At 55.9% G+C, this 20346-nt stretch overlaps 3 protein-coding genes across 9 annotated transcripts in view; 1 reads left to right on the forward strand and 2 right to left on the reverse strand.

Annotated features, from left to right (window-relative positions):
- Positions 1–1030: 1030 nt before the first annotated feature.
- MRPL54 (mitochondrial ribosomal protein L54) lies at positions 1031–4098 on the reverse strand. Of its 2 annotated transcripts, none has more exons than XM_029215719.1 (3): positions 3914–4090; positions 3144–3300; positions 1031–2541 (listed from the first exon to the last, which is right to left on the reverse strand). In XM_029215719.1, exons 1-3 carry the CDS (start codon positions 3975–3977, stop codon positions 2409–2411), a joined length of 354 nt encoding a protein of 117 aa, XP_029071552.1. In that variant the 5' UTR covers positions 3978–4090; the 3' UTR covers positions 1031–2408. The 2 variants fall into 2 exon arrangements, with proteins under 2 accessions (XP_029071552.1, XP_029071551.1); XM_029215718.1 differs by having other exon boundaries at positions 1048–2541; positions 3948–4098.
- A 792-nt stretch (positions 4099–4890) lies between these two features.
- Positions 4891–12123, forward strand: APBA3 (amyloid beta precursor protein binding family A member 3). Its single transcript, XM_029219001.1, has 11 exons — positions 4891–5052; positions 5678–6280; positions 6369–6408; positions 9329–9474; positions 9606–9692; positions 9789–9950; positions 10307–10486; positions 10606–10818; positions 11472–11591; positions 11678–11818; positions 11905–12123. The coding sequence occupies exons 2-11, from the start codon at positions 5705–5707 to the stop codon at positions 11974–11976; spliced, it is 1737 nt and encodes a 578-aa protein (XP_029074834.1). The 5' UTR covers positions 4891–5052; positions 5678–5704; the 3' UTR covers positions 11977–12123.
- Positions 12124–12212: 89 nt separating this feature from the next.
- Positions 12213–20346, reverse strand: part of TJP3 (tight junction protein 3) — a 29531-nt gene continuing 21397 nt past the window's right edge. For 2 of the 6 annotated variants that reach the window (XM_029218926.1, XM_029218924.1), the window contains exons 12-21: positions 20024–20132; positions 19643–19880; positions 18840–19051; positions 17612–17707; positions 15273–15343; positions 14646–14856; positions 14457–14557; positions 13832–14119; positions 12823–12869; positions 12213–12444 (exon numbers count right to left, since the gene is read on the reverse strand). In XM_029218926.1, the coding sequence (XP_029074759.1) occupies positions 12342–12444; positions 12823–12869; positions 13832–14119; positions 14457–14557; positions 14646–14856; positions 15273–15343; positions 17612–17707; positions 18840–19051; positions 19643–19880; positions 20024–20132 (1476 nt within the window). In that variant the 3' untranslated portion in view covers positions 12213–12341. Of the gene's footprint in view, positions 12445–12822; positions 12870–13831; positions 14120–14456; positions 14558–14645; positions 14857–15272; positions 15344–17611; positions 17708–18839; positions 19052–19642; positions 19881–20017; positions 20133–20346 lie in introns of those variants that run through there. The other 4 variants (XM_029218925.1, XM_029218923.1, XM_029218927.1 and 1 more) reach the window with 3 other exon arrangements.

Below are 20346 nucleotides of genomic sequence, written 5' to 3' on the forward strand. Positions count from 1 at the left end.
CACACAGGGCTTCCCTGGTGGCGCAGTGGTTAAGAATCCGCCTGCCATTGCAGGGGACACGGGTGCTGTCAGGCCCACGACTTTTTGTTGAAACCGTTTGGGAAAAGAAATTCTGTTTCTCCCGGGACTTGGAACTGGGAGAGTACGAGTCGCTGGGCAAACGGATCTGCTCAGAAGAGTGAGGCTGCTCAGCACAGAGGAACCCAAGCCACAAGGGGGGCCTCCCCAGGACCCCATCCCCGCCCACACTTTGCACTTTGAGCCAGTGGATTCCCTCTTCTGCTTAAGTCAGTTTGAGCAGACATTTGTCACCTGCAGCCCAGAGTGTGTCCTTGACCACGTCCCTGCCGACCCCACCTGAGATGCGCCACAGCTGAGGCCTGCCTTGGTGGAAAACACCGCCCCCTGGGAGCCTCCAAGGACCGTCCTGGGGCCCCGCCTGCTCGGATGGGGGGGTGTTGGTCCTGCTCACGAAGGCATCATGGCCACCCTTCCCGGGGCTGAGCTGCACTCCAGGTTGGAGGAAGGGGGGAGCTGGCAAGGAATGGGATGTCACTGCTGCCTGGGGCTGGCCCAGTGCCCACATGACAGGGCACCTCCTTATGGGATGGGGCAGCCAGGGTCAGAACAGGAGAGTGCCGTGTTCTGGTTGGGGGCAGCACCCCACTCGCTCCAGGCTCTGTCCAGGAAGTTACCACAGGTACCAGGACATTCCAGGAATTTCACTTCTAGGTCCTCACACCCAGATCGCCTGCCCACTGGGGCTCTCAGCTGGCCCGCTCACCTCCAACCTCAGGTGGCACCTCACACATGAACCCGATGGCCTGTGTGCTGTCTACACTGCAGCAGCCAGGCCAACCATCCATCCAATCATCTGTCCACCCATCCAACTTACGATAAGGACCCGACTGAATAAAGCAGAGAAAAGTCTCTGCCCTAGTGGAGCTGCCACTCCAGTGGGAGAGAGACAAGAACCATGATTTTAAAAATAAGTAGAACATGAAACACCTGCTGGTGGTAAGTGCTTGGGAGAAAAATAAAACCAGGAAGGGCGATCAGGAATGTGTGGCAGGGTTGCAATTTAATAGGGTAGTCAGGAGAGGCGTCAATGAGAAGGCAACATCAGAGCAAAGGCCTGGAGGTGAAAGAGGGAGCCTTGAGAACATCTGGGGGAAGAGCGGCGCAGGCAGAGGGCCCAGGGGCAGCACCATGCTTGGCACGTTGGATGAACAGTGAGGAGGCCCGTGGCCATTACAACTTCTGTTTTTACCGAGAGCCATGGGGAACCATGGGAGGGTTGGGACGATCCGCCTGCCCAGAACAGGCCACCAGCGAGGGCAGGTGTGGGCTAATCCGCCTGGCAGAGTCCTCCTAAGAGGATGAGGGCCCTCATTTTCCTGGGACCAGACAGAATTAGCCTCGGGGACCCTGCCCTGCCCTACCTGTCCAGCTCTGGAGGAGCCTGGAGGGCGAGAGGGCCCTGATCCAGCCCCCCAGGCAGTGTGGTCCTGGCACTGTGTGTGTCCTCCAGCTTCCTTCAATCTGGTGGGCACCAGTGGCGGTGGATGGAAAGGAGAATGATGAGTAGGCCCAGGTCCCTCAGCTCAAGTGACTGGCCAATGAAGATAACCCCTGTGACCCTGGCAGAAAGGAATGAGAAGTCCCTTCCTTCTGGCTGGGCTTGCTGAACTGGATAGGGGGTGTCAGCTAGAAGCCCTGGAGCCACTCCTGCCCGAGGGAACTACCCACTGGAGTTAAAAGGACCCAGAGATGGAGAGCCACATAGCTGAATACTGAAGCACCTGGATCCAGCCGTGCCTGAAGTCAGACCGTACCCCTGGACATTTCAGTTCCTGAAGCTCACAAAGATTCTCTTCTGCTCCGGATGACTTGATTCAGGTGAGAGTCCAGTGCAACCCAGAGCGGCTTGGCTAGAAAACCCTCCCCCTCGAGGATGGAGGTTGGGGCCTCTTGGGCAACACTAGGAATTCCAGGAATGAGGGTGAGCAGCTCAGTGAGGCCGGAAGGGGATGATGGACCTGCAGACGCCCAGCAATCATTGAGGGTGGAGGCTGGGCCATGGGACCACTGGGTCTGAAGTGCCCACCTCCCCACTGCCTCCCCCAAGTCCCTCCTGGCCCTGACATACGACAACACCCAGAGGCATCTGGAGCCTGCCAGCAATTGCCCCAAGAAGTCTTTATTGGCCCCCAGGGCCCTGATTCAGCTTCAATGCAGGGGCCACCCAGTAACCCCAGTGAGGGTGGTAGTCTCCTCTGTTCTCGGAGAAGTGTGTTTTTCCAGAAAATAAAAAGTCCAGGGGGTGGGCTGGGGGAGGTACCCCCCCACCGACCCACCGCATCTCCTCCAGGTCACTGGAGGGTCAGGGTGCTCTGGTCCCTCTCCCGCTAGAACTTCTGATTCTTGCTCAGCCGGTTGTGGCGCCAGATGTTGTGTTTCCGCAGCAGCCGCCAGTACTCCCGGGTCTCAGGGTCCAGATCCTCCAGATTCTTGGGGGGACCCACGTTCATCTGGAACAGCCTGATGGGGAGTGGGCAGAGTCGGGGTTGCAGAGCAGCCCCCTTCCCCGCGGCTCCCCCACCCCAGACCCCCTGACCTCAGGGCAGTCCCTCCCCACCCTGAGGACATGGAACAAGGGGGTGCCAGGTTGTGGAACAAGGGAGCGCCCCTATCCCAAGGGTGCTGGGATCTGAGGTGGGCGCACGCCAAACCTTCTGCCTCCTGGCCTTTGTCCGTGCCGCCTGCCCACCTGTAAGGCCTCCCCACCCACTCGCTCAACCTTTCTAAACCTTCCCCAGCTTGAAGGATTGGCACGTGGCAACAGCTTCTGTATCCTGCCACTGCTCTCAGGGCCAAAAGCAAAATTCCCCCTGCAGCCCCCTGAAAGCTGGGCTCCATCAAGTTCCTGCCCTGTCTCCCCCTACTCTCCATCTTGCCTCCCGGGGTCCACTAAGAAACCAGGTGCAGTTCTGGCTGGAGCCTTTGCACTGGCTGTTCCTGCCCACCTCTAAAGCTCTGTCCACCCACTCAGGTCGACTCACACACCACCTCCCCAGGGAAGCCCTCCCAGATCCTCAGATTTGGTTAGCCAGGCCCTCCTTACCCAGTCCTGGCACACTCACCACTCTGGGTACTCGGAATCCGGCTTCAGGACCACATCCTGGCCCTCCTTGTAGATGTTGACACCCATGGCGTGCGTGGTGAGCCGGATGGGGTCTGTACACACCTCTGGGTCCTTCAGGGCCTCACCGACCACAGCGCCTTTGCCCCCCTTAATGACTACGGTGGGGGAGAATCATTTCAGCCCAGCTCCACCCTCGGGAGGCCAGCCGTCCCTTTCTGCCCTGGCTGGACCCTGTCTGCTGCATTCAAAATGATTTTAACTGGGACACGGATAGTGCATTAAATGACACTGATATTCAGAGTAACCAAGTCATTCCTCTTCAATCCCATTTTCATTCCTTCTGTTTATCTCACGAAAAAAGAGCCTCCGCTGGCTGCTCTGTGTCTTTAAAACCTCACGTCTGCCAAATCCCTCCTTTCAACAAAGGAGATCGGGCAAGGCTGTATCCAGAGAAAATTTAAATAACGTTGTTTTGGTTTTAATACTTAGATGGGCCCCAATTTCTGGTGATAACCTGCCAAAGGCGACTAATTTGGAAGCAGAAACGTCATAGGGACTCAAGTCCATGACCTACTCCTACCCCCACTCGGACATTAAAAAAAAAAAACAACAACAAAAAAACTTGGGCCTGCGCACTGAGTCCAATCGCGCCCTAGGTACCTCAAACTGCGCCTGCGCAAACAGCTTAGCCTCTACGCTTGCGCGCTGACTCTAGGACGTGCCTCCCCAACCAGCGCTTGCGCACTACCAACTCCCCAATGTCCCTACCATTCTCATCTTGGTCCCTCCTAAGCCAGCTCACCCGGTCTCTTGGTTGCATAATCTCGTACATGGAGTCTTACAGAAGCGGCGGGGTCTGGGAGCTCCCGAACCCGCCAGCCGGCCGAGCTCCACGTAGCACCTAAGAGGCGCCTGGCCGCCATGACGTATCCCGGCCGCCTGCACGTGCACGTTTCCGGAGGACGTCTGCGGCCGAGGGGTGCTTGGGAGTTGTAGGCTCCTAGAGATTTATGGGAAATGTATTATCCCGGCCGTAAGCATACGTTAATTGTGATTTCTTTAAACTTTTGTAGATATCCCCAGGTACTGCACGAGGCGACTTCCAAAGGATGTCCGACTTCTTGCCCTTCAGTTACTTATCACTTACTTTAAGTATCACAACTTATACATCCTTGATTCTAGTCAATGAGCAATTACTGAAAACCTAAAACTAATAAAAGTTAACACCATTATTAGGCTCATTATTTTCTAAATCTATTGCTAAATCTGTAACCAGCTCGATTTCGTTTAATTAGGAGGTAGGTGCTATTATTATACCCAGTTTACAACTGAGGAAGCCGGAAGTTTAGGGAGGTAAAGTTAAGCCAGGCGAGCCATTCGGCCGCCCTACTGAGTGCCACACCGGAGGTCTGTCTACAATATGGTCCCCGCGTCGCTTCCGGTGTCCCTGGAGTCGAAAGAGTCCGCCTTTCACGCTCCTTTAGTATTTTCCAGTCCTATTTCTTCCCATCTGCCATCCCTTGGAATAATGAGCAAAGCCGTAGCAGTCAAGCAGTGGCTTTAAACCGCACTTTGCAGTTCAGGAAACAGGCTCAGAAGCCAGCCCGAGCTTTCACTGTGCGTAAATGAAGGCTCCGGACTCGAACTCACGGTCCCAACATCTAACGCCCCCGCGCGGCCAGGCTGGCTGAGAGAACTACACTTCCCAGCAAGCCCCGCGGGCGTGCGCATGCCCAGGAGTGGTCCAGGAGTGCTGCGCGGACAGATCTGCCAGCGCCCAGTCCGGGATTTGGCGAGCGGCGGCGGCTACTGGCAGGACCGGACAAGCCAGGAGCGGGGTTCTGGGGGCCGCGCGGGTTGAGGCCACCTCGGTTTGGGAAGTGAGTGTGCCGGCGGAGCAGAGCGAGGTCTGGAGCCAGCGCCTGAGGTCACGGGTCTGAAGTCTTGAGTCTGGGGTCCGCTAGAGGACTGGGGTCTTAACTCAGCTTTAGGCTCGAGTTGTGTCTTCAGGCTGGGTCTGAGTGGACCTCAGTCTGGGGTCTGAATCTGGGGTCGATCTTGAGGGTGGCATTGGAGGTTTTGAGATGAGAGTCCGCTTTCTGGCATCTTGGAGCTGTAGTATTAAGTCTGAAATTCTGGGTCTCAAGTCTTGGACTGAGGTCTTGAGTCCTGGGTCTCGGCGACCTACACCGGTCGGGTCTATATAGTCAGAGTATGTCTCCAGCCTCCACATCTCCGGGGAGGAAGACTTGGAAGAACCAGGGCTGGGGTGAACAGGGTCCACGGATGGGGAGAGGTCTGGAGCAACGGGTACAGGGGAATCCCCCGGGGTTTGGAGCCTGGGAAGCCACAGCCTTGCAGCTGCTCATTCTGCACCTCAGTTTCCTCGTCTGTAAAATGAGGATCATAGCAGAACCTTCCTTGTGGGGTATGATGGGGATTAAATTATGTGTTCTGTATGAATACACACCAGGTGAGAGCCTGGTACCAAATTGGAAGCCAGGAGATCTCATCTTTGATTCTCTCTTTCAGATGCTGGCTTGAGCCCAGGGTCCAGGCATGGAATTCCTGACAACCTCCCAACCCCCTCCAGGACCTCCAGCCATGGACTTGGAGGAGCCCAGGGACACACTTTCACCCTCTCAGGACCTCACCCCTGATTGCCCGTGGGACCCGGCACCAGGAGGCCCCGGCAGCCTGAGTCAGATGGAACTTGACGGGCTAAATATTCAGAATCTGCTGCAACAGTTTGAAGCTCTGCCAGGTGATCTGGTGGGCCTGTCCCCAGACGGACCCCCGTGCCCCTTGCACATTGCCACTGGCCATGGCCTGGCTTCTCAGGACATCACCGATGCCCATGGGCTCTTGTCCGCCGAGGCTGGCCGGGAAGACTTGCTGAGCCTCTTGCAGCAAGACGAATGCCCTCCTTCCCAGTCAGGTCCCCAGGAACCTCCGGACCCTGCTCCTCGCCTGTTGCAGCCCCCTGACGACCCAGAGGGGGATATGGCCCCCCAGGAGTGGGCAGAAGGAGCCTCTGTCGAGCAGGACGAGGGCAGGAGCTCAAGCAGCTCCCCAGAACTCTGGCTGGAGACAGCACCTCTGGTCACTTCTGAAGAGCCACCTGCCAGTGCCCAGGTAGAGCCCGCCCCGCCCCCCCAGACCGCTCCACTGCTGGGAGCCAAACAGGAGGACTCAGGCCTACCCTTCTTCTGTCTTCTTCCAGAGCCCCGAGACCCTGGCTTCCTACCCTGCCCTCCAGGAGGGTGAGTGTCCCGCCCACCCTGGCCCCAGGGACTTCGGGGTTTCAGAACAGCCCGACTCAAGCTCCCAAAACCTGGCACAAAGTTTGCCAGTAACGAGTTGCTTCTAGAGAGACTCTGAGGTCGGGTTCGAGTAGATTCCAGACAACTGAAAGAAGAGAGACAGTCCTGAGAATGTTCTAGAATGAATAGGGAGCGTTAGGACAGACTTGGCAAATTGTAGCACTTGACTTGATTCTAGAGCAAGGGTTGGTAAATTACCATCCGTGGACTTTCTGGTATGTTTTGTGAGCTAAGACGGCTTCTGCATTTTTATTTATTTATTTTTTAATTAATTATTCTTTGCCATGCCGTGCAGCATGTGGGATCTTAGTTCCTCAACCAGGGATCGAACCCCTGCAGTGGAAGCGCGAGTCCTAACCACTGGACCGCCAGGGAAGTCCCATGCATTTTTATTTTTATTTTATTTTATTATTATTTTTAAGTTTATTTTTGGTTGTGTTGGGTGTTCATTGCTGCTCATGGGCTTCCTCTAGTTGCGGTGAGCAGGGGCTGCTCTTCATTGCGGTGCGCGGGCTTCTCATTACGGTGGCTTCTCTTGTTGCAGAGCACGGGCTCTAGGCGCACAGGCTTCAGTAGTTGTGGCATGTGGGCTCAGTAGTTGTGGCTTGCGGGCTCTAGAGCACAGGCTCAGTAGTTGTGGTGCACGCGCTTAGTTGCTTCATGGCATGTGGGATCTTCCCAGACCAGGGCTAGAACCTGTGTCCCCTGTATTGCCAGGCAGATTCTTAACCACTGGGCCACCAGGGAAGCCCCCATGCATTTTTAAATGGTTGAAAAAACTTGAAAGAAGAACATTTCTTTTTTTTTTTTTTTTTTTTTTTAGAAGAACATTTCTTGACAGGTGAAAACGATAGGCAATTCAAATTTCAAATAAAGTTTTATAAATAAAGCTTTATCAGGACAGACTCATGCCCATTCATTAGCATGTTGTCTGTGGCAGCTTTCATGTTACAACGGCCAGACTGAGTAGTTGCAATGGAGACCATCTGGCCCACAAAATAAAAAATATTTACTGTTTGGGCCTTTGCAGAAAAGTTTGCCAATCTGCTCTCAAGGCATGAGAAGTACCTGTTCTGGCCACCTGGAATGTTCTAGAACATTCTCCCCCACACTATCTGAGGTTCTAGGTCAAAGAACAAGTTCTGTGGTTGTGGGAAAGGAAGCTGGTTTGAACTTGTAGTTCCAAGAAGGTTCTAGAGTCATGGGTGGAGCTGTGATTCACCTAGAGAGTTCCAGAGCCTAGCATTTTGCCTGTGGTTCTAGATTAAAGTGACCTCAGCTGATGAGGGTGTTCTGGAATGATGAACAGAGCTGTCAGGTTCTACTTAGACTGGGGAGTTCTAAAACCATGGAGTGAATAGAATTTATCTCTGGTTCTAGACCTTTAGGAGCTGTACTAGAACTGGGCAGAACTGTCCAATTCAAGAAAGTTCTACAGCTATACAACAGAAATAGAATTTGAGCCACATGTCGCTTGAAAGTTTTTAGTTATCCACATTAAAAAAGCAAACACTTAAAATTAACTTTAATAACATTTAAATTAAGCCCATATATTTAAAATGTTATTTCAACATATAATCAACAGTTTTTAATTTTACATTTTTTTTAATGAGAGCTTCTAAATCCGGTGTGCATTTTACACTTACAGCACATCTAAGTCCAGACCAGCCACATTTCAAGTGCACAATACCCACGTGTGCCTGGTGGCTACCATATTGGATGGTGCAGTTCTAGAACCCAGAGCAGAGTTTTCTGTTGTTCTGGAATGCTTAGATCATGAAGGACAGCGGGCAGAACTGGCTATCCTTTAAGTTCACGGGAATGTGGTTTCATTCCCTGTGGCCTGTGGTTCTCCAAAAAGCAATAGCTATTGATTAGAATATTCTAGAATCACTGGCACTGCTGTCTGGCTCTAGGTTGCTCAGGGAATTCTAGAGCCATGGGGGCAAAGCTTTTTGTGGTTCTGGGCTGGGTTGGGGGGATTCTAGAACCATGAGCAGAGTTGTTCTTTCTGGATTGTTCAGATAATTCTTAGAATTGCCCAGTGCATCTGCGTTTGTGAGTTATTGAGGGGATTCTAGAACCACAGGAGGAGCTTCCCAATGCTATATTGATCAAGACATTCTGGAATCATGTAGTGGAAAAGTGTGATTCTGGAGCAGTGTTGGTTTCTAAAATCCCAGGCAGAATTCTGTGGTTTGAGACGTGTCAGGGAGTTCTAGAATCACAGATCAGGAACCACCTGGGTTTCTGGACAGTTTGAGAGTCTGAGGTATGTCGACAGTTGCCCCTTTCTACTCTGTCTGGGCAGTTCTATGACCACGGGGTAGAGTTGTCTGTGGTCCTGGGCCGATAGAGAATTCTAGAGCAGTGGGCAGAGCTGACTGGCTCTAGATTCATTGGGCTTCCAGAACCATCCAGCAGAGTTGACTATGGTTCTATAATGTCAAGGGTTTTAGAAATAGGAGTGGGACTGTCTGGTTCTAGCCTGACTCCTGGAATTCTAGCCACACAGGGTGGCGCTGGTTGTGGGCACGAGAGCTGCTTCTGGCACTGGTTCTGGATACAGAGCCTGCTCCTGAAACCGCGTCCTCTGCCTGGGAGTCCTTGAGCTGTGGGCAGAGCCAGCTCTAGACTGACGGAGGGCTCTACATCCATGAGGGCCGAGCCACTAATCTGTGGCTCCGGCTGATGGGGTGGCTCTGGGACCGTGGGCAGACGTGTGTGGCTCCAAGTGCCAAGCCGCGGGGCAGAACTCTCTGTGCTTCCAGACCATTCAGGGCTCTGGGCAGAGCCCACAGGGGTGGACGAGCCTGGCAGAGGTTCTAGGGGGCTGACCTGCCTCTGCTGTCGCCCTCAGCGTCCGGCCCCTGTGACCACGAAGACCTCCTAGATGGTGTCATATTCGGGGCCAAGTACCTGGGCTCCACCCAGCTGGTGTCTGAGCGAAACCCACCCCCCAGCACGCGCATGGCGCAGGCCCAGGAGGCCATGGACCGCGTCAAGGTGAAGCCAGGGGCCAGCAGGTGGGTGGGCGGGCAGGTGGGCTGCAGGCCGGGTCCCCCGAGGCCCTCTGAGCCTGGTGGGTCAGAATCTGGGTCTTTGGGGGCCTCCACGTCCCACCCCGCCCCCCACAGGCCCCCGATGGGGAGACCCAGCCGATGACAGAGGTAGACCTCTTCGTCTCCACCAAGAGGGTCAAGGTTCTGATGGCTGACTCCCAGGTACGGGGCCCAGGCCTGGCCTCTGGGGCGTGGGCGCTTCCGCTGCCAAGCGAGGCCCCCGCAGCCCACCCAGCCTGGTTTCCCCACCCCCTCCAGGAGGCCCTGATGGACCACGCCCTGCAGACCATCTCCTACATCGCTGACATCGGCAGCGTCCTGGTGCTCATGGCCCGGCGGCGGCTGGCCCGGCGGCCGGCACCCCAGCCCCACAGCCGCCGGCTCTACAAGATGATCTGCCACGTTTTCCACTCAGAGGACGTGAGCAGCGGGCTCCGGGTGTCCTGAGGGCGAGGGGGAACTCACAGCGGCCCCTGCTCTCCACCAAAGCCCCACCTGGTCGCACTGTCACCCCAGCGTCCTTCCGTCCCCACCCTCCTGAAGGCCCTGAGCCGTATATTCCAGGCCTTCCTGTAAGAGCCTGAGACTGGCAGCCGTCTCCCCAAACCCTCCCTGCCCCAGGCCTGTCTCCCTTCCCCTCCCCCTAGATGCTCGGCCAGCGGCTGGCAAGCCAGTCCCACTTGGGGGTGGATGGGCTGGTAGTAGGGATGTCAGTGGCTGGGGGGGACCTGAAGGAGGTGGGTGGGACCCCCAGAGAGGTGCCGCCCACCCCACAGGCCCAGCTCATCGCCCAGGCCATCGGCCAGGCCTTTGCCGTGGCCTACAGCCAGTTCCTGCGGGAAAGTGGGATCAACCCCAGCCAGGTGGGCTCCCAGCAGAGCCAGGGTGCCACGGGCCCCGGCCACCTCCACAACGGGGACCTCGACCACTTCTCCAATAGCGAGAACTGCAGGGAGGTGAGCAAGTGGGTCCCCCACCCCGGCCCACCAAGTGGCCCTGAAGCCCTCCCGCGCCTCCCACCCACCTCCTCCTGCCTCCTCCAAGCAGCCCTCAAGTGCCACCTGTGACCCCCCAGGTGTGCATCGAGAAACGCCGGGGTGAGGGTCTGGGCGTAGCCCTGGTGGAGTCGGGCTGGGGTTCCTTGCTGCCCACGGCCGTCATCGCCAACCTGCTGCACGGGGGCCCCGCCGAGCGCTCAGGGGCCCTCAGCATTGGAGACCGCATCACTGCCATCAACGGGACCAGCCTGGTGGGGCTGCCCCTGGCCACCTGCCAGGCTGCCGTCCGCGTGAGTCCTCCGGGGTGGCTGGGGCAGAGGGCCTGCGAGGGCCCCCCAGATGGCAGTCCCCCCCTCCCCACGCGGCCGGGAAAGTGAGCCGGAGGCCAGGTCTCTGTGTCTCAGTCCAGAAGGGGCAAGTAGAGCTTCAAGTCCTACCCGCACCCGTGCACTCTGGGAAACCGAGGCTCAGAGAGGGTAAGTCCAGGGACACCACTCTGGTGCGGGAGCAGGATTGGAACACAAGGCCTGTCCTCTGTGCCATGAGGCAGCAAGCGTATTCTTGAGTCTTGACCCTCGTTGCCCAGACGGGGAGACTGAGGTCCAGAGATGGGGAGGGGCCTGGCCAGGCCAGAAGGGCAAGTCTGCCGCGGTTCACGCAGTGTGTTACTGAGTGCTTGTAACCCTGCCTTGTGGGCACTGCTAGAACCTTGCTTTTGACCATGAGGAAACTGAGGCCCAGGGAGGTGAGAGGTGGCACAGCTCTGACTCCAAGGCCACCCAGCTCTGGCCTGCATTCTTAACCACTTCTCAAGGGGTCTTGTAGAATCTATAGGTTCCATTTTATGAGTGGGTAAACAGGCCCAGGAGGGGCTGAAGCCCAACAGGAAGTTTGGCAGCCCCACCGGAGGCCCAGCCAGGCCAACAGCCCCCGTCCTGTACAGGAGGTGAAGTCTCAGACGCTGGTGACCCTCAGCATCGTCCACTGCCCGCCGGTCACCACGGCCATCATCCGCCGGCCCCATGTCCGCGAGCAGCTGGGCTTCTGCGTGGAGGACGGCATAGTGAGTCCCCAGCCCGAGGACCCGGTGGGGGGTGGGCGGCCCCAGGCGTGGCCCCCTGGGCAGCGTGGCCCTTCCTGTCCCCGCAGATCTGCAGCCTCCTCCGGGGTGGCATTGCCGAGCGCGGGGGCGTCCGCGTGGGGCACCGCATCATTGAGATCAACGGGCAGAGTGTGGTGGCCACGCCCCATGCCCGCATCATTGAGCTGCTCACGGAGGCCCACATTGAGGTGCGCTGCGCGGGGTGGGGGGGTGGGTGGGCGGGGTCTGAGTGGGAGGAGGCCGCCTCCAGCTGCCGCCTCCTCTCCGCCCCCAGGTCCACATCAAGACGATGCCTGCTGCCACCTACCGCCTGCTCACAGGCCAGGAGCAGCCGGTGTACCTGTGACCGGCCACCTTCCCCCCACCACTGTGCCTTAGCCCCCGCCGGCCCTGGAACTCCGTCCGCGGACCCTCCTCGGCTGGCCAGGGCCCCAAAAGTTTCTTGGTTCTATATTATTTTCTTATGTAAAAAATTAAAAGCTTATTGAATGGGCAAAGTCTCAGATCTGGGTCTGTGGGGTTGAGGGAGGAAAGACAGCACCCTACTCTGGCCCCTTGTCCCTGGAAGTCACTAGAAGCCAGTGCTGTGAAAATACTCCATTTATTAAAGACCGGGCAGAGGGAGGCAGGTTCCCAGGTTCTGTGTGGGAAGCTGCGTCTCAGCTCCAGGGAGAAAAAGGGAGGACAGGCCAGCTGGCCACCTGGGAGGGGTCACAGGTCAGTGGCCGGTCCCCAGTCATAGCCATCTTCGTCAGAGGACTCCACATCTCGGGCTCGTGTAAACTTTTTCCTCAGAGCATCCCGCTCATATGTCCTGGGGATCAGAAAATAGAACAGAGGCTGTGGGTGGGGAGGGTGTGGACTTACCTACCATTATCTGAGTTGACTCTGGGCTAGGCACAGGGGGTGCAGTCAGAGATGAGCAAGACTTGACAAACTTCTATACATCCTTCAAAGCCCGCTCCAAATTCTCCTCTTTCAGGGGCCCCTCCCAATCCTCCCAGGAAGAGGATTCCTACTCCCATGGCGCTGACTATATGGGGCTTGGAGTAGCTCTGTCTGGCTCTGTCTCACTCAGTAGGCTCCCAACACCACGAAGGCATAGCTTGGTTCTAGGTCTCTTCTCCACCCCACACCCTGAGTCCCAGGGGGAGGGTTGAGGTCCCCCAATGTGGAGTACAGGGGCTCTTACCGCATGCTGTCCTGTTGCCGTTGACCCTGTGGGTGGCGGCCATCCACCTTGCAGAGGGAGAAAGGAGGTTAACGCTTATCCCCCAAGTATGATAAACTGGGATGAGTAACCACTCCATCCCACCTCCCCACCTTTGCCCCCGACAGTGCTACCCACAGGCTTTCTCCTTGCCCCCACAGAAGTCTGGAGCTCATCCCCAATTTTAAATGAGAAAACAGCCTGGGACAGGGGAAGGCCTTGGCTGTGATCTCCCAGCCTGTCAGCAAAGGGGGAGTGGGGTTTCCCATCTGTGACTTTCCTCAGAGGGCTGTTGTCAGGAGTTCATAAATGAATTCGTATATGTCAAGGGCTTAGAGGAGAGCCTGCCCCATAATCAGGATGCCATGGACAGTTGAGCAGGTCGGGTATTGCACAACCCCACGGAGCACCGTTCTACCAGAGACATCATAGACTCGTACATTTTTACATTTCCCTAGAGAGGGTCTGGAGGAATTTGTCAAATTCACAGAAAGGCACCTTGGAGGCTGAGGCAGCCGCACAGAGAATAAGTGCTAAGTCAATATTTGTTATTGTTAAACACCCGACTCCCATGGGCCGGGACTTGGACTAAGTGTATTCTGTTTAAACAACAAGCTTGTGGGAATTCCCTGGCGGTCCAGTGGTTAGGACTCTGAGCTTCCACTTCAGGGGGCCCAGGTTCGATCCCTGGTCAGGGAACTAAGATCCCACAAGCTGCATGGCCAAAAAACAAAACAACAACAACAAAATAACAAGCTTGTGACATCAAGACTTTACCATCAATCCCTGTATCTCAGATAAGCAAACTCATGCAGAGGTTAAATATTTGCTTTAAGTGACTCAGTGGTTCAAGTACCCTAGATCCAGGTCCAAGCTACTGATCTGGTCGGGGAAGTATCTGTTCCTCGACATCCTGGCAGAAAATAGGCTCCCTAGGTGTCTCAGCCCCATCCCGAGACCCTTGCTGGGGCCAGCCTGGTGCTCTGCTCACCTGGGTCCCCTGGTGACCCGAGGATCTCCCGTGATCTTGCAGGATCCGAGGCTCATCCTCCAGCACGGGCTCCGAGGACCGGGCCAGGGCTGGCTCCGGGGGCCCCTCGTCCACGTCCATGTGGGGCCCACCCTCGCCATCCGTGTAGCCCTCGCCATCCGTGTAGACACCGCCCTCACCGTCTGTCTCATAGTCGCTGTTGAGCCGGCTGTCGCAGCTCAGGTCCGCGGAGCTGTCAGCCAGGCTGCGGTAAGGGAGGTCCAGGTTGTCCTCTGAGGAACTGTCCAGCTGCGGGTGCACATGGCCTGGCTGAGCCGAGCCCCGGCCCTCCCCGATCTTAGAGAAAACCCCGGACCCGGGACACCACCTTCCAAACTCCAGTCCTCAACCTCAAATTGAGCCTTAACCCTTGACCCCAAGGTGAGTTCTGACCATTGACCTTGGTCCAGACTGAGACCCCAAATCTGAGCTGAGCCCCAACCCTGCCTCCAGTGTCAGGAGGAGACCCCAATCCCATCTCACCCCAGGAACCAAGTCCAGATCCTAGCCTCAGGTCAAATCTGGGCCTTGGCCATGGCCCCTAACCCAGCCCTAACTGCGACTGTTCCCAAACCCTCACAGGTACCTGGTCCTCGGCCGTCCAGATGGGCCGCGTCTGCTGCTCACGGATGATAGCCTTGAGCTCTTGGTACCAGGAGTCGCTTGTGCCCTGCAGGGGGATGGTGGCTGCGGGTGGTGGGGAGGGGTATCAGCATGGCTGGGAGACTCAGGCCAGGACCCACCACCCACCCCAGACCCTGAGCTCCCGCCCCACCTGTGAAGAGGTGGTCACTGTGCTTCCTCAGCTTCTGGGCCTGAGCGTAGAGGCGGCGGGAGCTGCGGCGGGAGGCGGGGGCCAGCCACTGGCGCAGTGCCTTGAGGGCTGTCCGGCTCTTGGGGACACAGAAGACCACGATTGGGTAGTACTGCACGTAGTTAAGGCGCTCAATGGCTGAGGGTGTCACGTCCAGGAGTGCGTGTTTGTCCTGGGCCAGGCCAATGTTGGGGGCCGTGGGGGAGGGAGACAGACAGTGGAGGGAAAAACACCCAGAGACAGAGCATCAGAGACAGGTGAAGAATCAGAGAGACAGAAATGAAGAGTCTGAGGTCAGAGTGGACCCCAGCCTCTCATATCTGCAGGCCAGCATGTTGGGGTGGGGCTTGGTGATAGCCCAGGCCACAGTGTCTTGAGCACCAGAGCCCCAGTTTGAGTCTCTGCCTCTTCCCAGGACTTGCTGCTGTGTGACTCTGGGCAGGCTCTGTCTCCCTCAAGTCCCCCACATCACAAAGCCTCCAAGAAGGGGAAAACCACACTTGCGGGGTGTGGGGCCAGAACAGGTTGGAGACCTGGGCCTCGGTTTCCCCATCCATGAAATGGGACCCACAGCAGAGCCTTGCTTACTTTCTCTGCAATCACCCGCACGGTGTCCAGTTTGATGATCTTGGAGGGGCTGTCGGTCCTTGACATGCTCTCTGTGGAGGGGAGAGGCGACTGGCAGCTTCGGGAGGGCAGTCCACTGGCCCTTCAAATTCAGGTCTCCCTGCCCCTCCCCTGCTCAAGAACCCACCACGGCTCCCCATGGCCCTTGAGAGAAATCCTAACGCCAGCAGCAGCAGCAGCAGCTCCTGCTGGCCCCGCCTCTGACACCACACTGGGTCCCCTCCTGACCACGACCCTCACCTCCTCCTCCTGAACAGGAGTGGCTGTTACTGGCAGATGGGGAAACTGAGCCAGGGACATACGGTCACCAGCTCAGAGTCACTGAGCCAACGACTGGCATGATGGGGAGACGGATGCATAGTCTGTGCTCCACACACTCACTTTCCCAGGCTCGGTCCCGACTCTGGGCCTTTGCTTGGGCTGTGACCCGAAAGAAGCTACTCTCCCTTCCCCTATGTGTCCTCTAGGACATGAGATGGAGTACTACTTCCTCTAGGAAGCCCTCCTAGATAGCATGGCAGCTGAGGGAGAAGGCACGCTGGGGCCTAAAAGGAGGGGGACGCATACTTGCCTTTTTTCTCTTTGTTGTGGTAAAATGTGTGTAACATAACATGTACCATCTTAACCATTTTTAAGCGCACAGATCAGTGGCATTAAGTGCATTCACACTGTTTGGCAACCATCCCCACCATCATCTCCAGAACTTTCTCATCTTCCCAAACTGAAACTCTGTCCCCATGAAACACTGACTCCCCATCCCCCTCCCCCAGCCCCTGGCCCCCACCATCTACTTCCTGTCTCTGTGGATGTGACCCCTCTAGGGACCTCCTGTGAGTGGAATCAGACAGTGTGTGTCTTTTTGTATCTGACTTATTTCACTGAGCATCATGTCTTCAGTGTTCATCCATGTTGTAGTGAGTGTCAGAATTTCCTTCCTTTCTTAAGGCTGAATAATATTCCACGGTGTGTATGGAGCACGTTTTATTTATCCATCACCTGTCGATGGACACTTGGGTTGTGTCCATCTTTCGGCTGCCGTGAATCATGATGAATCTTCATGTACAAGTATCTGTTCAAGTTGCAGCTTTCAGTTCTTTCCACATGTCACAAAAAAAATGTTTTAACTTCTTTTTAACCATTTAAAATATATCAATACCATTCTTGGGCTTCCCTGCTGGCGCAGTGGTTAAGAATCTGCCTGCCAATGCAGGAGACACGGGTTTGAGCCCTGGTCCAGGAAGATCCCACATGCCATGGAGCAACTAAGCCCGTGTGCCACAACTACTGAAGCCCGTGCGCCTAGAGCCCATGCTCCACAACAAGAGAAGCCACTGGACTGAGAAGCCCACGCACCTCAACAAAGAGTAGCCCCCACTCACCGCAACTAGAGAAAAGCCCACGCGCAGCAACGAAGACCCAACTCAGCCAAAAATAAATAAATAAAAAGAGCCACACCTATTTCAAAAATAAAATAAAAAAGTATATCAATGCCATTCTTTTTTTTAAAATTTATTTATTGTTGGCTGCCATTGGGTCTTCATTGTGGCACACGGGCTTTCTCTAGTTGCGGTGAGGGGGGGGCTACTCTCCGTTGCGGTGCATGTGCTTCTCTCATTGTGGTGGCTTCTCTTGTTGTGGAGCACGGGCTCTAGGCACATGGGCTCAGTAGCTGTGGCTCGCGGGCACTAGAGCTCAGGCTCAGTAGTTGTGGCACACGGGCTTAGTTGCTCCGCAGCATGTGGGACTTCCCAGACCAGGGCTCGAACCCGTGTCCCCTGCATTGGCAGGTGGATTCTTAACCACTGCACCACCAGGGAAGTCTCTGAATACCATTCTTAATTAGCAGGCTGAATAAAAACAGCCATATTTGGCCCAGGAGCTGTAATTTGTTGATTCCCTACTCTAGCTTAATTGTTCCTGCAGTTGTTCATTTTTGGTCTCCTCAGGAGACCCTGTGTATTCGTTCGATGCTGTGTCTATAGCTCAACAGACAAATTTCTTGAACAGACAGACAACTGGCAATTGTCCAATTGGCTCCATTGGCAATGGCTGCTTGGTGAACTGTGTTAAGAAGGATTCTGAGGCTCTATCCAGGTAAAGGGTGGCAAGATTGTTTGAGGATTTCTGGCCCAGGGGTTGGAGGGGCTGCTGGCGGCTGATCTGCCTCATGTTTGGCATGGTTGTTCTTACTCTTTCCCCCAAACAGCATCATTAGCAGCCCCCTTATCAAGCTGCCTCAACCTGGGAAAGGGTTATGAAATGATTCACCAATGAGGTTGCTATGGGACCTGGTTTCTCACCTGCAATTTCAAACTCATCAGGCATCTCAGCAGTCAACTTCTGCATAGCAATGTCAGCCACAGGTCCCAGGATCACCACCGGGCGCTTGAAACTGGCTGCAGGGCAGAGAATCAATGACAAGAATCAGGATCCCATGCGGGGCAAAGGCTGCTAGCTTCTTGTGCAACTGCCTCTCCACTTTCTCCATAGTAGATCTAGCCAGGCCCATAGCTGCCCAGCTAAAGACTACAACTCCCAGCCTCCCTTGAAGCTAAGGATGGCCATGTGACTACATCCCGGCCAATGGGATGCAAGCAGAATGATGTGTGAAATCTGGGTTGTATCCTTCAAGGGAAGGTGTGAGACCTCTTGGCCTTCTTATACTGGGACTGTTACTTGAAAAGGAAACTTCTTGTTTATACAGTTTGGGGTCTGTCAGAGCAGCTGAACCCAGCTAACTCAGTGATTGGCAACCACCATTACAACCCTCAGGCCACATCTGATCCACTGCCTGTTTTTGTAAATAAAGTTTTATTGGCACAAAGCCACATCCAGCATGTCCCCTCTCTCCTGCCTTCCTGCAGAGTTGAGTCATTTGGACAGAAACCATCTGGCCTGTAAAGCCTAAAATACTGTCTCGCCCTTTGCAGGAAGAGCTTGTTTGACCCCTGGCCTCACCAATACTCCCTTTTACCAGTGAGGAAGTGGGTGCAGAAGGCATCTTGGCCGGAGAAAAGCGAGTAAGCAGACCACTCTTTACACCTGACCCTTCTCTCTTTTTCTCCTCTCCTTCTCTCTTGCTCTTAAAAACTTGATATGTTCAGATTTCTAAACTTTCGTTGGCTGGGGGTAGAAATTAAGTACGTAGCCTTTTATATTTGAGTCTTTTTCGTCTGGCCGATGGACCAGCAGCTGGAAAGCAGCTCAGCCCTTTCCCGTCCTGGCTCACCTGCTATTCCCACCCTCCTGCCATTTTCTTTAAAAAGCCTCAGCACCTGGTTTTAATCCTTCTGCCCTGAGGCTGTGGGCAAGAGCTTAATCTCTTCCCTTCCTGAAATCTGAATGAGGTGTATTTTTACCCCTGGTTCTCGGGTAGGGAAAGGATCTATGTGCTGGTTTTGTGTGTGTGTATTTTCATCCTAAAGTAACCAAAAGGGGGTATTTTGGGTGGAAGGAGAGAGGTGAGGATTGTGGCTTCTGAACACTCTTACTTGAGGGCCCCCCTCGGCCCCTCCCACCCTGGCCCACCTTCTCGCAGCACCACGCGTTCATATGGCGGGTAATGACCCTGTCTGGTCAGAGCCGACAGATCCTCACGGCTCCGATGGGTGGTCTTCTTGGCTCCCCGACGAAGACCCCTCAGCCGCCAGAACTCGGCCCGTGTGCTGGAGCCCGCCGAGGCTCCAGGCCCGACCCCCACGGCCCTCTGGGCAGCCTCCAGACTGGCCAGCTGCTCTGCCCTGGAGAGAAGAGAGGAGATGAGTGAGCACCGGGGTCCGGGGTCCCGGATCACAGCCCCAAAGATGTCCAAGGCCGAATCCCGGGACCTGTGAATATGTCACCTCTCACGGCAAAGGGGACTTTGCAGGTGGGGTTAAGGCCCCTGAGATGGGGATGACCCTGGATTCCCCGGGGGTCCTAGTGTCATCACAGGGTTCTTATAAGAGGGAGGCGGGAGGGTCAGAGGCAGAGAGAGACGGGAGATGCTGCGCTGCTGGCTGTGAGGATGCAGGAGGGGCCGCGAGCCAGGGATGCGGCGCCTCTAGAAGCTGGAAAAGGCGGAACCGATGCTGCCCTGGAGCCTCTGGAGGAACCAGCCCTGCCCACGCCTGGATTTAGCCCCATCAGACTCATTTCTGACCCTAGAACATGAGAGGATAAAAGTGTGTTGTTCAAAGCCCCTAGGTTTGTGGTAATTTGTTACAGCACCTGCAGGAAACTCATACAAGCGCTGACTGGTCAGCCCTGAGCCTTCTGCATGGCTCCCTAGAGGGAATCACCAAGGATGCTAAGTAGTGATGCTGTGCCCTGTCCCAGTGGGCGGTCCGCACCTGCTCTGGCTGGGGATGATGCCCCGCTCTTTTTCCCGGAGGTCACGCCCCATGCGCACCGCCAGCCAGTGGCCTCCGCGGGCGTGGCTCTGCCCAGGGCCGGGGTACAGCGTGTCCAGCACGTGGAAGACATCTCCGCGGGTGAAGCCCAGGCCAGACGGCGGGCTGGGCTCCATCTCAAAGTGCATGCGGATGTAGAAGGAGTCGCCCACGCCGGACTGCACCATCTTCCGGAAGACTGTGGACAGGGAGGCTTCCTGAGCTAGCAGGGCCACAGCCCAGACCCGACCCCTCCCCAGGGCCTGGCCGTGGATCCCAGCTCCACTCTCACATACACACACACTCTCACACACTCACGCACATACACTCACACACACTCACTGTCCTGCTTCCTCTGCGTCATCAGTTCCACCTCCTCGCCCGGGGGCAGCTCCAGCAGGAACTGCACAGCCTCCTCCCGAGTCAGGTTCTGGAATGGAGTATCATTCACCTGCAGGGAAGTGGGTGCAGGGGTGGGACAAGGGCACAAGATCCCAGCTCTTCCTCCAGACAAAGCCCTCCACCCAACTCCTTCCAGAGCTGCTGTCAAGAGCCCCAGAGATTGGGGGACGGCTTTCCGAAAGGGGCACTGCCCCAAAAGGGGCACTTTCCGAAAGGGACACACACACACACACACACACACACACACACACACACACACACAC

The sequence above is a fragment of the Monodon monoceros genome, unplaced genomic scaffold, assembly GCF_005190385.1.
Source record: "Monodon monoceros isolate NGI ecotype Baffin Bay Population unplaced genomic scaffold, NGI_Narwhal_1 Super_Scaffold_12, whole genome shotgun sequence".
NCBI lineage: Eukaryota > Metazoa > Chordata > Mammalia > Artiodactyla > Monodontidae > Monodon > Monodon monoceros.

Bases quoted from the DNA above. Each gene is read 5' to 3' on its own strand.
- MRPL54 (XM_029215718.1), bottom strand. From the start codon at position 4,068: ATGGCGGCCAGGCGCCTCTTAGGTGCTACGTGGAGCTCGGCCGGCTGG. The intron at 3,301-3,947 runs GTGAGCTGGCTT...CCCCCACCGTAG, and splicing joins TTATGCAACCAAGAGACCGG to TCATTAAGGGGGGCAAAGGC. The intron at 2,542-3,143 runs GTGAGTGTGCCA...ACTCCCCATCAG, and splicing joins GATTCCGAGTACCCAGAGTG to GCTGTTCCAGATGAACGTGG.
- APBA3 (XM_029219001.1), top strand. From the start codon at position 5,705: ATGGAATTCCTGACAACCTCCCAACCCCCTCCAGGACCTCCAGCCATG. The intron at 6,281-6,368 runs GTAGAGCCCGCC...GTCTTCTTCCAG, and splicing joins AGCCACCTGCCAGTGCCCAG to AGCCCCGAGACCCTGGCTTC. The intron at 9,951-10,306 runs GTGAGCAGCGGG...CCCACCCCACAG, and splicing joins ACGTTTTCCACTCAGAGGAC to GCCCAGCTCATCGCCCAGGC.